The sequence below is a fragment of the Drosophila willistoni genome, unplaced genomic scaffold (assembly GCF_018902025.1).
Source record: "Drosophila willistoni isolate 14030-0811.24 unplaced genomic scaffold, UCI_dwil_1.1 Seg574, whole genome shotgun sequence".
NCBI classification, from domain to species: Eukaryota; Metazoa; Arthropoda; class Insecta; order Diptera; family Drosophilidae; genus Drosophila; species Drosophila willistoni.
The window spans coordinates 3,622-20,971 of NW_025814494.1; the positions used below are offsets into that span (position 1 = coordinate 3,622).

Sequence of the window (17,350 nt, forward strand, 5' to 3'; positions counted from 1 at the left end):
TACTGCTTCAACAAGTTTGGCGATCGAAGATTGATTGGGATGAGGAAATACCACCCAATCTGCAGGATATGTGGCAATCATGGCTGTCCTTCTTACCCTTGATAGAGAACGTGCGAATTCCGAGATGCTATTTTAAAAATTGGCGTGCACAAGACTGCCGAGTTTAAATTCACGTATTCGTGGATGCGGGAGAAGACGCCTACTCTGCCGTTGCGTATTTCCGTATCGAACAAAATAACCAAATACTTTTGAGTCTCGTTTCAGCCAATTCCAAGGTAGCTCCGTTGCAGCCGCTCTCGATACCCCGCCTGGAGCTACAGGCAGCAGTAACTGGAGCGCGAGTGATGAAAAACATAATAGCACAACATGAAATCGACTTTGAGGAATGTTACTTATGGACCGACTCGAAAACGGTACTAGCGTGGCTCCATGGAGACCCACGACGATATCAACAATATGTAACGTTTAGGATAGCCGAGATATGTGAGCTCACCGAGGCCAGAAACTGGAGATGGGTACCAAGCAAACTAAATGTTGCAGACATCGCCACTAAACGACAACATAGGCCTGAAACATACACACAATGGTTCGAAGGACCCAAATTTTTAAAACTACCACCAGCAGATTGGCCGACGGAAACTACCAATGAAAGGACAGTCACTGAGGAACTGCGTCCTCGTTTCCTTCACATGCGAAGGGAACCAGCAAGAATTACGAGTACTTTTCAAAATGGAATCGATTGACAAGGGCAATAGCATGTTGGCTTGCCTATAAGAGGAAATTGTTCAACAAAATACGTCAATCAAATGAGAATTCAAACCAACTGGCATTGGGATTGGGATGCCGGGATGTTTCTATACCGGAACATACAACAAGAATGTTGCAACGAAGAGTACACAGCCATCGAAAACGGCCACCACGTTTGCAGGAGCAGTCCACTATGGAGGTTACAACTCTTCCTAAATGACCAGGGAGTATTGTGTGTACGCGATCGAGCCAGTCGCTTCGCTGGCATCCCTGAAGGTCGAATCGCTCTACCCACCCAACACTGGGTTACAAAGCTGATAGTCCGGCACTACCATGAAAAATACTATCACATGAATCATGAGACTACAGTAAATGAGGTGAGGCAAAAATATTTTATTCCAAAACTAAGACCTCTCCTTAAAGGGATTCGTCGAGATTGCCAACAATGTAAGCTGAGTAGTGCTCGACCCATTGCACCCTTAATGGTGCCCCTACCGCGGGCTAGACTGGGTGCATTCAAGCCAGCGTTTACGTATGTAGGAGTTGATTATTTTGGGCCGCTAACAGTCATCGATGGAAGAAAGTCATTGAAAAGATGGGGCATGCTGATAACCTGCCTCACAATGCGAGCAATAAGCATTGAGATCGTGCATAGTCTAACCACAAACTCATGCCTAATGGGCTTAAGACGCCATATATCGCGCCGAGGCACACCAAAGGAAATATATAGCGATAACGGGACTAATTTTCGAGGGACCGATGCCTTTCTTAAAGACAAATTTCATCTGGATGATGCGATGATGCATCGAGAATTGTCGCAGCAGGAAATATCGTGGTACTTCAACCCACCGTCAGCTCCTCACATGGGAGGAGCCTGGGAGCGCTTGGTGCGTTCCGTCAAAACCGTGTTATACCGTATAACACCAAATCAAACAAATCAGATGAAAGTCTTCTTACCGCCATGGCAGAGGTGGAAATGACGGTCAACTCCAGGCCCCTGACATACGTGTCCCTGGACGACGAAGATCAAGAAGCTCTTACGCCAAATCATCTGTTGCTTGAACAAATCGACTATAAATGGTCGTTCCGCCAGAGTGAGATGTTCGCCAACCTATTTTGGAAGCGCTGGGTCAAAGAGATGCTACCAAGCATAACACGAAGGTCCAAGTGGCATAAAAAAGTAAAGCCAATTGGTGTAGGCGACATCGTACTTATAGTGGACGAAAATCAGCGTCGTAATACCTGGACAAAGGGTCGAGTGGTCGAACTGACCACCGCAGAGGATGGTCAAGTCCGCCAGGCGAAGGTACAAACACAATTAGGTGTCCTCTCCAGACCAGCAGTAAAGTTAGCAGTCCTCGATGTCGGAAAAGATAAAGCAAGCTCCAGTGGCTCGCTTGCTGGGAGGGGAATGTTGCCGAAATTCGGGCCTGCGAATAAACTTTGTACCACTGTACTACAAAACGGCACTTTGTCCGAACAAACAGAATGACGCTCTTTAAAAACTCTAAAACTCTCTCTCTCATCTTACTCTTGCGGTACTTTATTATACATAAGTAGACACATAAGCGCGAAAAATACGCAGCTGCATTGATCTAAGTACATACATAAGAACCGCGTGTTCAGTTGTTTTTTCGTAGCCAAGAGGCCAAGACTAGAGTAAGTGACATGAGATTGTACAATTATAAGTTATAAGAAAATTTGTAAAATAACCTGAAATTACTTGCAGAATTAAAAAGCTTACGCTGAGCTAACTAAAGGAATTAATGGATTAAATTTATTTCAAAGGCACTGGCGGAGCTAGTCGAACGAGCAACAGCCCCTTAACAGACTCTTAAAGGATCTTAGACGATTTGTAACGGCAGCATAGTCATGGATTCAGGCGACGGACTCCTCAATGAATTAGTTTACACAAACATGACGAAATTTCAAGTTACGGGTTTAATTTCAAACAAAAGGGTTTTCATGACTTAATATTCTAAGAAATTACAAAATAAAGATATGCAAAAGGATATAGCAAAACTAGCTGGCCCGGCAAGCGTTGCTCTGCCCCCTTTTTTACTTGCTGGCGAATTAAATGTTTAGTTCATCCATTAAATGTTCGACGCGGCAATTTTCAAATTTTTTGCTACTTCTAACATTTGTAGCGATTGCACAGCGCTGGTTCAATTCTCTATCAACATCACCAATGAAATATATTTGTAAAAACTGATGGTCAGCATCTGTGGGATATCTGACCTTGAATCTGGAATTTTTTTCTCATTATTCAAATTGCATAGTAAGTACTAAGAAGTAATTACCTTAACCCTTTATATGGCACCCGTTCGGATTTTGATGTAGTTTCTTTCATTAGATAGAAAAATGAAAATAAAAAATACAACTTCTTTCTTTTTTTTAAATTTTCCTTTTGTTCATATTTATTTAAGGATAAAGGGATGGTTGCATATATGGCAGATAGGCTTGTGGTGAAAATAATTGAGGGATTTCATAGTGTTTTTCAAAGTTACTGTAAAATTATAAAATAGTATAAAAAATCGAGTTACTTTAAAGTAAATGAAAATTTTTGAAAAAATTATTTCTTTTGTTAAAGCAGAATGCTACGCCACATTTTTCGCACATTGTCTGTGAAAAACCAGTGCAGTTTGGATATTTGCATCTTGTTCTGTTGTCAGTCCACGTTGGCCAATGCCCAATCTGATCTTGACGCACCATCTGATTCGGTACATGTTGAGTTGGACCTCTCTGCTTTTTTTTCTGCAATTAATTTTCAACAGAGTAACTTCGCTTTCCAGTTTTAGTTTTTGTGTCTACTTTTCTCAAAACTTCAGCGATGTCTAGCCGAAACTCTGATGAGCTTAAACGTTTTTTTGTCGATGCATTTTCTTTATGCACTCGTTTATACAACAACCAAGAGTTGCTGACTGTCAAGTCCAGCAGGTGATAAAAAACACTAACTTGCCAGCGTCTGCTTCTTATCCAAATTTTATACCTTCCAATTATGCTATCTATGAGATCAACGCCACCCATATAGCTATTACATTGTGCTATTGCAAATGGACGGTCAATATGAATATAATCCTTTTGGACTTTGTTGTAACATCGGGCTGTGTCTTTGGGACTTATTCCAGCGTAATTGGAGGCCAAAGTAACAATTTTGTTATCCACCCATGAAGTTAGCGAAATGTCCACTCCACCGTAGTCGGCAACATGTTCCACTGATGTACCTCGTGATTTTTTTTTTAAGTTTATCTGGTCAATGGATTTATGATTTGGAATTCGGGTTTTTCTTATTGTTCCCAAAGCTAGAATTCCTCCTTCCGCCAAGTACTTCAAAAGGGGTAAGGAGTTAAAATAATTATCAAAGTATAATCGATAATTCCGATGCCTGGGCATATCTCTAGCCAAACTTTATTTTCATTTCCACTATCTATTACGAATTTGTAGCAGAAGCCTAAATTATCGCTAAGTACAAAAATCTTATAGCCCCATTTATGAGCCTTGTTAGGATCGTACCTTTTCATGTGGTTCTTAGCCTTTGTTGAAAATATCTGTTTATCAACACACAAAAATTGTTCCATAGGAACTTTTTTAAAATTGTTGTTCAGTTCATCGATTATTGGCCTGATTTTGAATAGCCGATCGTGACAGGAGTGTGAATGTGACGCCTAATCATCTCAAATGTTTTTTGCGACATAATATTCTGTATCGCTGGTACTCCAATTATTGTTGACCAATATTGAGTAATCCTTGGAAGACGCGAAATTGACATGTATAATTTTATTCCAACAAACTGTCGAATATCTAAGGACGTAAAATTGACATGTGTGTTAGGGTCTTTTTGGCGAATATAAAGATTTGTTTCGATTGTAATTTCATCAAACAGGTCTTTTGGAAAAAGATACCAAAAAAATTGTATTGGCTCTGATAGTTCCATTAGATCCGGAGGCAACATAGTACTCCCGAGAAACTGCAGTTGATTTTCGTTCAAAATTAAACTGCGTTGTCTCCATAGCAAGTTTCTTTTCAGATCAGGGTTATTAGTGGAAACATTTGGCACAGAATCATCCATGAGATTTGAGTTTGAAACGTCTAAGGCATTACTCGGTGGATTTTGGTCATCGATGTCATCTTCATCCGTACTACTTGCATCTTTCTCATCTGGATAAAAATCGCTTTCCTCATCAGCAGAAAAGTCAAGTTCATCATCGCTATCTAAACTGTTGAAATAATTTTCAACCTGTGAAGCTGTTAAACCTTTTCCTGACATATTTCCTGCGTAAGAAGTACTATTTGTATATATGTATGTAGTCTCATAAAACACATACGACAAACCCAAGACAGTTTCTATGACACATAACAACATATAACCATATGTATAAACTCATAACAACATATAATATAACCACAAATACTCTATGTTGCATATATACAACAAAATAAATTCTGTAAAATATAACTTCGAATAGTTGTTTGTTGTATATCTGCAACATACCGATTTTTCAATTCTACACACAATACACAACAAGAAACATCAAAACTTGATAGCACATGCATTTCAAATATATCTACCTTTGGTTTTTTCTAGTTTATCTTATAGAAATATTTATAATTTTAATAAAATTTTGCAGCACAATATTTTTGGCGCACACAACTTGTGCTTCTCACAAAATTAGCGGGAAAGTGAACACATGTTTCACAAAATATCTAGAAGTGTGCCCGAACCAAATTATATATAAAATACGTATGTTTCAGATGTACAACAAATAGCCACATTCGATTTTTTCGATTTGCATTGCGAAAAAATAGCTTTTAAAGGGTATTGTTGCAGATATGCAACACGGCCATATAAAGGGTTAAAGGTCGGCATAAATCCATCTCTTATAATATTTGTAGCCCCAAATGATGTCATTTGAAAGCACTAATTGTACTTTTGAATATTTTTCAAAAACTTATTTGACGCTTGTGAATTGCCATAAATTTTAATGAGTGCAAAGGGTCTAGTGGAGGCTCTAATGCAGGCAATTAACTTTTCCAGAAGCACAGCACATGGCAGGCGTTTTGTTCATAAATTTCAATGCTCTGCAATGCACACATCCTTTATTCATTTGTCCAATATTGGAATATATGCTATAATCAATTGTGCTATCATAATTATGAGCCGCCAATTCCATGTTGTTTTCAACCGTGTTCGCATTACGTCTACGAAATTCTCTATGGCATTTTGAATGTGGTTTATATACAATTCACTTAATTTTTTAAATTCTAACCTCACTTTTCTTATTGAACGCAAAAAATTGACATATAACAGTCACGAATGCAATGATCTGACAACGAATGCCATATGAACAATACATCAGTCATTAAATGTATGTCAGCACCACTGGTATATTAAAGCTATATGTTATACAACACTATACGTTAGAGGTTTACATTGTATTGAAATGAATTCTTTTTATTCATTCGTTTTAAAAAGCCTTAAGTTAATTGGTTAAATTCAAAATTAGCTTTCTTTTGGAAAAACAAAGCTTCCTTGGGCCATAACGAATATTTAAAAAAAATGGGCGAAATTGGTTGATTTCTTATTGACTTATTAGATTAAAAAAAAACGGCTTACAATTTTATATATGTGGGATGTGCATTTGCGAAGTGTATCAATCCCACTGTGCACGAGAGACGAGACGACGATCAAGAGAGAACGTGAGCGTGTGAGAAAAGACGATCAAGAGGGATGACAAAGGAATGAGAGATGACCACGGGAGAGTTGGTTTTTGTGCGTCAAACAAGACGGACGTGTTTTGAGGTCTTGCGTCATAGTCGGATGCAAGGTCAAGTAGAGTACCATAGACGGGTGCTAAAAGTCGTGTGTCAAAGTCGGACACTTAAAGTCGAGCGCCAAAGTCGAAGCGTCATAGACGGACGCCAAAGTTGAGCCGAGCCAAACGTCGATTGTCATTTCACATAGTGTAATCTCTATAAAGTCGTATTTTCATGTAAACCCCCTAGACTATAATTATATCGTTAAATAAAACCCCACATATTTTGGGTGCTCGACCGGGATAGATTCGAGTAAGAGTGGCGCTCATCCGGTTACAAAGAGTTTTCCCCACATATTTTGTCGTGATAGAAAGAGTGCGGGATACAAGAGAACACCCCACATACATTTTTTGCGCGTTCGTGCGGGAGAAGAGTGAAAAAAAAAAGTGATTTTTTTTTCTTTAACAATCGTGTCGTATTAAGTCGGTCCTGCTCTGCTAATGGTGAAATTAAAACATTAACTATGTCGTGTCTAAATGATTTAATAAGTGGTACTCTGAAAACTGGTAAAGTAGACAATATCAGAGCATTGCATAAATTTATCTATGAGAGCGAGGGAGATAGAAATAACCGCAAAAGAATTCGAGAATTTTCTGGTTTCGATTACGATGAAGCGAACGCAAAATACAAAGCAAAAGCGGAATATGTACGACGAAATTTGACGAACGGTGATCTTGTTTCGATTTGCAATGTATTGGGAATCAAGTACAGTGTCGACGACCTTGCATTGCATATTTTCTCGAATTTGAAGATGAACAATTTGTTGGCATCACAAGACGAAGACGAATTAGACGACGAAGTAGATGATGAAATAGACGACGAGACAGATAATGAGTCGGTAGCTACAGAGAGGAACGTAGCAACAGAGAATAATTTGAGGAACATACCGCACGAGAGAGCAAGCGAGAACAACAACGATGAGTACAGAAGAATAAACGAAGAGATAGAATGATGACGCCGCGTTTTGCCATTAGTTTTCGCGACGAGGAAGAGAACATTCGTATTTTTGACGGCACTAACACTATTGCAGTAGAAGTTTGGATTAACGAATTCAATGAGCAAGCAACGTTGATGTGTTGGAACGATTTCCAGAAGTTTCTGTTCGCGAAGAAGGCGTTAAAAGGTATCGCGAAACTGTTTGTCTTGAGTGAGAGAGGAATAAATTCATGGAACTCTCTCGAAAAAGCACTTTTGAGTGAATTCAAATCGTGCGTGAGTAGTAAAGACATACATGAGCAACTGATGAAAATGAAGCGTAAAACAATGAGTGCGTTTATGAGTATTTTTACAGAATGAAAGATGTAGCTTCACGTGGACAAATTAAAGACGATTCATTAATAGAATATTTAATTGACGGCATTGATGAAAAAAGTGAGAATAAGTCGATTTTATATGGTGCGAAAAATTTGATTGAGTTTAAAGAGAAATTAAAGCAGTATAAAATAATGAGTGAAAAAGAAAGTAAGAAAGGCAATGGTAAATACAAAAACGATGAGAACAGTGCAAGAGTGAAAAACAAAATGATGAAAACTAATAATAAAGACGATGTTGTGTGTTACAACTGTGGCGATAAAGGACATTACTCAAAAGATTGTGATGATAAAGGGAAAGGTAGAAAGTGCTACAAATGTAATGAATTTGGTCATATAGCTAAAAATTGTAATAAACGAGAAATGAACGGTAAATTTGAACCAAACACAAGAAGTTTAACGTCGAAAGAAGAAATAACCTGTAAAGTTATTAAAATTGACAATATTGAGTGTAAAGCATTGTTCGACACCGGAAGTAAATTTTGTATAATTCGCGAAGATTTGTATAAACGTTTGAAACAACCCGAGTTGAGTAGCTTTGACGGGTTTCTAATTGGATTTGGTGGCGGAGAATCAAATAAGATAAAACCAATTGGACACTTTGTGAATTCCATTTTGATTGACGACCAATCGTTCGTGTTAGATTTTCATGTAGTTCCGATTAGATTGTTAGATGTCGAAATGATCATAGGCGAGGAATTATGTTTGCAAGCTGACATTATTTTTAGCCGAAATGGTGTAAGAGTAGAAAAGTTCGAAAAAGAAAGTGATGAAATAAAATTCTAAAAATTGATGTCGCGAATAATAAAGATGAACTTAATATAGACGAATGTGCAAGCACAAGTGCTAAAAAAGAGGTATTCGATTTGATATCTAATTATCAACCGGTAGCAACAAAGACAACAAATGTAGAAATGCGAATAATTTTAAACGACGACAGTCCGATATTTGCGCGACCCCGTAGACTTGCATTTAAAGAGGCAGAGTTCGTGAACGAGAAAGTCGAAGAATGGTTGGCTGAAGGCATAATTGAAGAGTCAACGTCCGAATACACAAGTCCGGTGGTACTTGTGAAGAAGCATGACGATTCCTACCGGCTATGTGTCGATTTTCGTAAAATAAACAAGGTATGTGTGCGTGACCATTATCCATTGCCGCTCATCGAGGATCAGTTGGACCGTTTGCAAGACGCTACGATTTTTAGTACCATTGATTTGAAGAACGGATTCTTTCATGTGGCAGTTGCAGAATCTAGTCGAAAGTATACGTCGTTTATGACCCACTGTGGTCAGCACCAATTCAAGAGGGTTCCGTTTGGATTTACTAATTCACCTGGAGTATTCCAAAGACATGTAAACGCAATATTTCGGCATTTATCCAAGAGAGGCATTGCGCTGCCATACGTTGACGATGTTATCATCTTGGCCAGAGATGAAGAGGAAGCTGTTAAGAATCTAAAAGAGGTAATCGTAACCTGCGAAGAGTATGGATTAGAGTTAAACCTGAAGAAGTGTCATTTTTTAAAGAAAAGAATACAATTTTTGGGGCACATTGTCGAGAATAAGAAGATATATCCATCTACAGATAAAATTGAGGCTGTTGCAAAGTTTAAAATGCCTCAAACCGTAAAGCAAGTTCAAAGTTTCTTAGGTTTGACAGGTTATTTTAGAAAGTTTATTCCAAACTATGCGTATATAGCGAAGCCTCTGACCGAATTGACCAAGAATGCACCAAAATTTGTCTGTGGCCCTGAAGAAGAAAATGCAGTTCAGATCTTGAAGAAGTTACTAACTGAAAATCCAGTCTTAAGTATCTACAACCAGTCGTACCAATCTGAAGTCCATACTGATGCATCCATTCAAGGTTTTGGAGCAGTTTTACTACAAAGATGTCCAGACGACGGAGAACTCCATCCCGTATACTACATGAGTCGAAAAACCACAGACGCACAGCGAAAGTATAGCAGCTACGAATTAGAGATTCTCGCAGTCATAACAGCGTTAGAAAAGTTTAGAGTTTATCTTTTGGGCATGCATTTTAAGCTAATCACGGATTGCGACGCATTTACAAAGACGCTGGAGAAGAAGAGCCTTTGTACCAGGGTAGCTCGTTGGGTACTTTTTCTTCAAGAATACGATTTTGACGTTTTACACCGTTCAGGTACCCGTATGAGACATGTCGACGCCCTCAGCAGATATCCAATTATGCAAATTAACGACTATGGAATCGGCGTTGGCATAAAGAAGGCACAGTCACAAGATGAGAAAATAAGAGCCATTATAGAAGTTCTGAAAGACAATTCGAAAACTTATGATGATTATTTTCTGAAAGCCGATATCCTGTACAAATTAGTCAATGACGTTGATTTAATTGTTGTCCCAAACGCGATGCAGAAGCAGATTATTGGTCAGGCACATAACAGAGGACATTTCGGGGCAAAGAAGACGAAAGACTTGATTTGCAGAGAATACTTTATACCGCATCTCGAGGAAAAATCCAAAAATATATCGAATGCTGTATTCCTTGTATTATCAGTAGCCGTAAAGTTGGCAAGCAAGAAGGCTTGTTGCATCCGCTTCAGAAAGATGATATTCCACTTTTAACTTACCATATTGATTTTCTAGGTCCTCTCGAGTCTACTCACAAAGACTATAAGCATATTCTGGCAGTCATAGATGCATTTACGAAGTTCTGCTGGTTATACCCAACCAAATCGACGACTAGCAATGAAGTTATTACGAAGCTGACGATTCAAAGCACGATTTTTGGCAACCCTGCGTTTATTATCACGGATCGGGGTTCCGCCTTTACATCCCAAGATTTTCTGAAGTACTGCGACAACGAGGGTATCAAACACGTTAAGACGACTACAGCACTTCCGAGAGTAAACGGCCAAGTGGAACGTTTAAATGCGATCATCATTCCTGTTCTGTCGAAGTTGAGCGTTGATGATCCGACGAAGTGGTATCGACATGTTAGCAAAGTTCAGCAGGCGATCAATTCGACGTACACCAGAAGTATTGGCACTTCTCCATTTGAGTTACTAACTGGTGTAAAGATAAGGACCAACGATGACCATAAACTGAGAGATCTTATCGACCAAGAGACGAAGGCAATATCACTAACCATAGAACACATAGATGGGACAAACTCATGATTTTTTGATTGCAAACGCTAGCCTAGTCATGGAACCCCAGAGAACTTCGGGAAAACCCGAACGCTCTCACTCTCAATGAGAGCGTAAAATGGGGAGAGGGCAAAGCAGCTACGAAAAAATTTCAGTCTAGCACAGACTACCGAACGACGAAGGCAGGCCTACGTCGCTTGTGATTTCGTTCTGTCTATGTATGTGTACACTCGTCGGTACATGCTCAGGCTTCGTAGTGTGTGTGTGACGTGAAGTTGTACAACATCGCATTTCAATAGCTCGCTCGACCAAAATTTTTCATTTTCGACAAAACAGCGGCAATGCGAATAGGATATGCCCCTGTCGAAAGAATATCAAGAAATATTGGCATCAGCTACGTATGTATCCCGGTGGCTGTGCCGATAGAGTGTTTGCTTGGCAATAGGAATGTCGCTGGTTCGAATCCCAACTCGATTATCGTTAACGAAGTTTTTTTTTGTCTATTTTTTTTATTTATATAAAATAAAAAAATAAAAATAAACAAAAGGAAAAAAAACAAATGAAAATAATAAAAAAAAAAATCAAAAAGGAACAAAATAAAAATAGACAAAAAAAAACTTCGTTAACGATAATCGAGTTGGGATTCGAACCAGCGACATTACTATTGCCAAGCAAACACTCTATCGGCACAGCCACCGGGATACATACGTAGCTGATGCCAATATTTCTTGATATTCTTTCGACAGGGGCATATCCTATTCGCATTGCCGCTGTTTTGTCGAAAATGAAAAATTTTGGTCGAGCGAGCTATTGAAATGCGATGTTGTACAACTTCACGTCACACACACACTACGAAGCCTGAGCATGTACCGACGAGTGTACACATACATAGACAGAACGAAATCACAAGCGACATAGGCCTGCCTTCGTCGTTCTGTAGTCTGTGCTAGACTGAAATTTTTTCGTAGCTGCTTTGCCCTCTCCCCATTTTACGCTCTCATTGAGAGTGAGAGCGTTCGGGTTTTCCCGAAGTTCTCTGGGGTTCCATGACTAGGCTAGCGTTTGCAATCAAAAATCATGAGTTTGTCCCATCTATGTGTTCTATGGTTAGTGGCAATATTTACAGACGAAAGAAGCGAGCTCCGTGCCAAGGCGAAGGCACACATCTCCAAGATCCAAGACGAAAACAAGAAGTACTACAACCTACGTCGTAAGCAAGCTCGATCTTATAGTGTTGGCGACCTGGTTGCAATTAAGAGGACGCAATTTGGCAGTGGTCTCAAACTAAAACCAAAATATTTTGGACCCTACCAAGTTAAGAAGGTGAAGCACAACAACGCATACGATGTCGAAAAGGTAGGCAAGTGCGAAGGGCCTAAAGTGACGTCCACATGTGCAGAGTACATGAAGCCCTGGAGCCCAAACCGAGACGATGAAGAAGATGACCCAGCATTCGGGTCGAATGCGTAATCAGAATGGCCGAATGTGGGATGTGCATTTGCGAAGTGTATCAATCCCACTGTGCACGAGAGACGAGACGACGATCAAGAGAGAACGTGAGCGTGTGAGAAAAGACGATCAAGAGGGATGACAAAGGAATGAGAGATGATGACGGGAGAGTTGGTTTTTGTGCGTCAAACAAGACGGACGTGTTTTGAGGTCTTGCGTCATAGTCGGATGCAAGGTCAAGTCGAGTACCATAGACGGGTGCTAAAGTCGTGTGTCAAAGTCGGACACTTAAAGTCGAGCGCCAAAGTCGGGCGCGAAAAGTCGAAGCGTCATAGACGGACGCCAAAGTTGAGCCGAGCCAAACGTCGATTGTCATTTCACATAGTGTAATCTCTATAAAGTCGTATTTTCATGTAAACCCCCTAGACTATAATTATATCGTTAAATAAAACCCCACATATATATAGATAATGTATGGCAGCACCACTGGTATATTAAAGCTATATGTTATACAACACTATACGTTAGAGGTATACGTTGTACAACACTGGTTCGTTATTTGTATTTATTTTATTCATTCATTTTAAATCGCCTTTAGTTAATTGCTTAAACTGAAAATTAGCTTTCTTTTGGAATAAACCCTTCTTTGGGCCACAACAAATATTTACAAAAAAAAAATGGGCAACATTGTTTGATTCCTGAATGACTTATTAAATTACAAAAAAACGGCTTACAATTTTATATATATAGATAATTTTAAATACGATACTTAGAGCAAATATAGATTCAAAAATTCATAGTAATTCAAAAGAGATTCGGGTTATGTGGCCGCGTGTGCCAGTTGGCAATGAAACAACGATTTATAGTATATACATGTGTGTGTTAACTCACGATTTATCCAACGGTGCGATCTCTGGGCCCATCGATGCTGCAGGGATTTGCTGTATAATTTAGTTATTAGAAAAAAAAGAAATGCAACAAAGCCAATCTCAACGCATTACTACATACCCATTAGGTTTCCTACTAAGGAAAACGTATTTTACTTAACCAAATAGGGACTTAATTTTAATAATAGTATTTAAAGTTTCGTTACGTTACTTAAACTAATAATTCATTTAAATTTTCTTTTAGATCAGCAAAATATACGTTAATAAAAGAGAAAAAGTATGAAAAGGTGTTGCCGTGGTGCATCAAAAAGGTAGTATCCAAACCAAAGGGCTGCTATGCCATACATAGCGTACAGATGAAACAAGAAGGTAGCAGAACTACTACTAAGTATGCATATGCACCAAAAAGAAATCGAAAAGTAGATCTCGCTCAAATTGGGTGTATAATGTTGGTATTAGCCGGGGAATTGCGTCATTTCATCACCAGACTATTTTAGCCTGGGCCATGACCTTGATTATTGATGAAATGGAAGGGTTGATAAAATTAATCCGAGGCTCGCTGGTTTCTTGGTTATTGAAAGATGTCTCTTTTTGTTCCAACGAAGAAAATATCAGCGATTGGGCTGGGGTACAATCAACCAAATTGTCCCAAGAAAATGAAAAATCCAAGGCTGCTTGAAAGCCAAAAGTTGCTTGGTCGACGCCACGCGACCGAAATATAAATTTTAACCGAAATATAACGGGGTTTAAATTCTAATATTTTCACTAGATTTAATTTTATATCACCTTATTCTTCGAATATTCACTAATATTTTTATTCACTTTAGCCAAATATGTATATTACTGCCTTGTGCAGTCACTGTACTTTTTAACGATGATGTAATATTCACGTGTTTCACAAATATATTTATGTATATATATATATATTTATGTGAATATTAATATCCACGTCTTTTTGCAATCAAAGTATCAAATTAAATGAAAAAGCCTGTACCAAAAGTTCTGTTTCTAAGCAAACGCAAAGCATGCGGACGAATTCTAAAGGATGTGTTCCATGCTCTCTTCTTTGCTTACGCTTTGCGTTCGCTGTGCGAAATGAGAGTAAGAACCGTACCAAGTGAAGACATGTGCGTAGTACGCAAGGGGGGTTATTCATTTATTCTTGCAAACAAACAACAAAAATATGCTTTCCGAAATGCACTTAAAATTATTATTATTAAAGAGAGCTACTACACCACAGTTAATGCTACGGAAGCCTTGCTAGAACTGAGCGGTTAAGACGTTCACTTGCGTTCGCCTGAGGGAATAAATAGCGGTGCATTGATGCGAGACTCCAAATCGAGTAAGAAATGACTTAATGAATCCGGATTTGAATTGTGAACCATTGTCCGTCAGTATACATTCCGGCACCCTAAATGTATAAAATATACAATTCTCTAAATATTCGCAAATACGATTGGATGTAAACTTCCTAAGCGGATGCAGAAAATGAAATTTGGTGTTGTGATCGCCGATGATCAATAATCCAATGTGCCCTTGCTTTGATCTAGAATATGGACCTAATAAGTCCATGTAAAGCTTTTGAAACAGTCTATCGGATGTCATGGGCTTACCCGTGGGAGGTCGAAGAATCTTGTTGCCGCTTTTTGTAGACCGACAAGTCGAACAACTGTCAACTGACAAATCTATCATAGGTTTTATTTCCGAAAGTTCTGAAACTTCATCTCGTCGCGATAATGAGAAATTGGCTTAAATTTTATATGTACATGAGTGCCCTTGACTGTTGACTGTTCGCCGAAACTGGATGCTGCAGAGGACATTGAGCAAGAGCAAGAACAACTAGTAACGGTAAAACGACATCTAGGAAGAGAATGACAGATTACTCGCTCACCAGCAGCAAAACTTCGCCTAAGGTATGCCAATCGGAACCTCTCCAAGGCGTTAAGATAAGAGGAAAGCTGGGGTCAAAGAAAATACATAGAAAAGCTCAGTCCAACCAGCACTAAACATCTTCTGTGGAAAGCCCACCCAACTTTAAGCGCTCCTACAGAGACAGTTTCACCGATAAGGAGTCCAACCGGTGGATGGGCCCGCAGCGACGAAGAGAGGGCATGCGTATTTGCCACACATCTTAAAATGGTTTTCCAGCCAAATCCAACATCAAACTCATCTGCACTTCCACCTTCGAGTACGGATAGTGAGTACTCGGAACTCCAATCGGACGAGATCACTGTAGTTATAAAAACCACAAACAATTCAACTGTTCAACGCTATAATAAGAATTGGCTACTTCCCAAGAACATGGAAAAGGTCCACTATCATCATGATTCCTAAAGTAGGAAAGGACAAAACCCAGCCATCATCTTATAGGCCAATGAGTTTGCTGCCATGTCTTTCGAAGATTTTTGAAAAGGTCCTGCAGATCCGTCTAAACTCATTTCTGGCATCGGAGAACAAAATCCCTTCACACCGTTCGGCTTCCGCGAATAAATGGTACAATTGAACAAGTCAATCGCATAACATCCGAAATACGAAAAGTATTCGATCTTAAAGAATACTGTGCGGCTGTCTTTCTCGACGTTGCCCAGGCTTTCGATAAAGTTTGGCTGGAGGGTCTGATGTTCAAAGTCCGGCAAAAACTTCCACAGTACACCCACAAACTCATGGAATCTTACCTTTATAATAGGAAATTCGCTGTAAGATGTAATGGCTCCGTCTCGGCTGATTTTGAAATCAAAGCTGGTGTACCGCAAGGCAGTGTACTCGGCCCATTGCTCTACCTGCTGTACACTGCAGACTTACCAACGAGTTAAGGACTTACAACGTCCACTTTTGCCGATGACACGGCAATCCTCAGCAGATCCAAATGCCCAATACAAGCCTCTGCAAAATTAGAGGAACAGAAGAAACTGTCCAGCTCTAACAGAAGAAACTGTCCAGCTCTAATGCTAAACAACGTACCAGTTCCTCATGCCGTGGATGTCACTTACCTTGGCATCCACCTAAACAGAAGACTAACTTGGCGCAAGCACATCGAAGCAAAATAGTCACAGCTTGAACTGAACACGAGTAGCTTACATGGCACTATGGTCCAGGTGCCGAAAGTGGTCGGTATGCTCTTGCTTGGTCGGTATGCTCTTCATTTGTTTAGCAAATTGCTCGTGGGTGCGTACTTCCTGTCTCAGCTGAGATAAGGTAAAAATTCCTAGATGCATAAGTTTATAACGAATTGCCGACTTTGAATGTCTAATTAATAACTTGACTAAAGAATCCTCTGAAAGTTGTGTGTTTAATCTTTCTACTAGCCTTTCGACACTAAACTGGTAATCCTCAAAGGTTTCATTCTCGCCCTGGTGTCTGCTATTAATCAGTTCTCATGTGTCCATATCCTTATCTACTTCATCAAACTTCTTTCTAATTCTACACAAAATTTATTCCAATCGAAACTTGGGTGTGCTCGATAAAACTTCCAAAACCAATCATTCGCTTTACCTGCGAAAAGTAAATACAAATGATCACAAAGTACTTGATAATCTTCATTTAAATTTTGTTCTGCTAATGAATGAACTCTGTATAGGAAATCCTCTGAATGCATTCCTTTTTTAGAACCATCAAATTTTATTCGCCAACTTTGCATAATGCTTGCTACTTTTTCGGGTGACAATGTCGAATTTGCTCGCGACCCTCTATTTGAGTTCTGAGTCTGACTACTAGATTTTTAGATGTTTGCGTGTGGTTATAGTGTTCTCTTGTCTTGGTGCCGGGAGGCTGAACGCTGCAGATCGTTCTGGAATGGGGTTTGGTTCGTTGCGCTCAAGTCGAATAGAAGCTAACTTGTCGTCAATCAGAAAGCTAAATGGTTAACTAACTGTTCCTTGTGCTTGGATAGCAGTTTGTATCAAGTTGTGTAGTTTGGAGGGGTACTTGGTCTTGGACTACTAGCTTGAGTAGGCGGTAGCCTATGTTGAGGTGAGGTGGTCGAAGATCTCGTGCCGATCCCTTCCTTTGAATTGCTC

At 39.4% G+C, this 17,350-nt stretch overlaps 2 protein-coding genes across 2 annotated transcripts; both read left to right on the plus strand.

The window, feature by feature from the left end:
• The first annotated feature begins 1,370 nt into the window (after positions 1–1,370).
• LOC124461640 lies at positions 1,371–7,513 on the plus strand. Its single transcript, XM_047013144.1, has 3 exons — positions 1,371–1,662; positions 1,716–2,053; positions 7,313–7,513. The coding sequence occupies exons 1-3, from the start codon at positions 1,371–1,373 to the stop codon at positions 7,511–7,513; spliced, it is 831 nt and encodes a 276-aa protein (XP_046869100.1).
• A 2,526-nt stretch (positions 7,514–10,039) lies between these two features.
• On the plus strand, positions 10,040–12,468 carry LOC124461641. Its single transcript, XM_047013145.1, has 3 exons — positions 10,040–10,277; positions 10,496–10,888; positions 12,125–12,468. Exons 1-3 carry the CDS (start codon positions 10,040–10,042, stop codon positions 12,466–12,468), a joined length of 975 nt encoding a protein of 324 aa, XP_046869101.1.
• Positions 12,469–17,350: the final 4,882 nt, after the last annotated feature.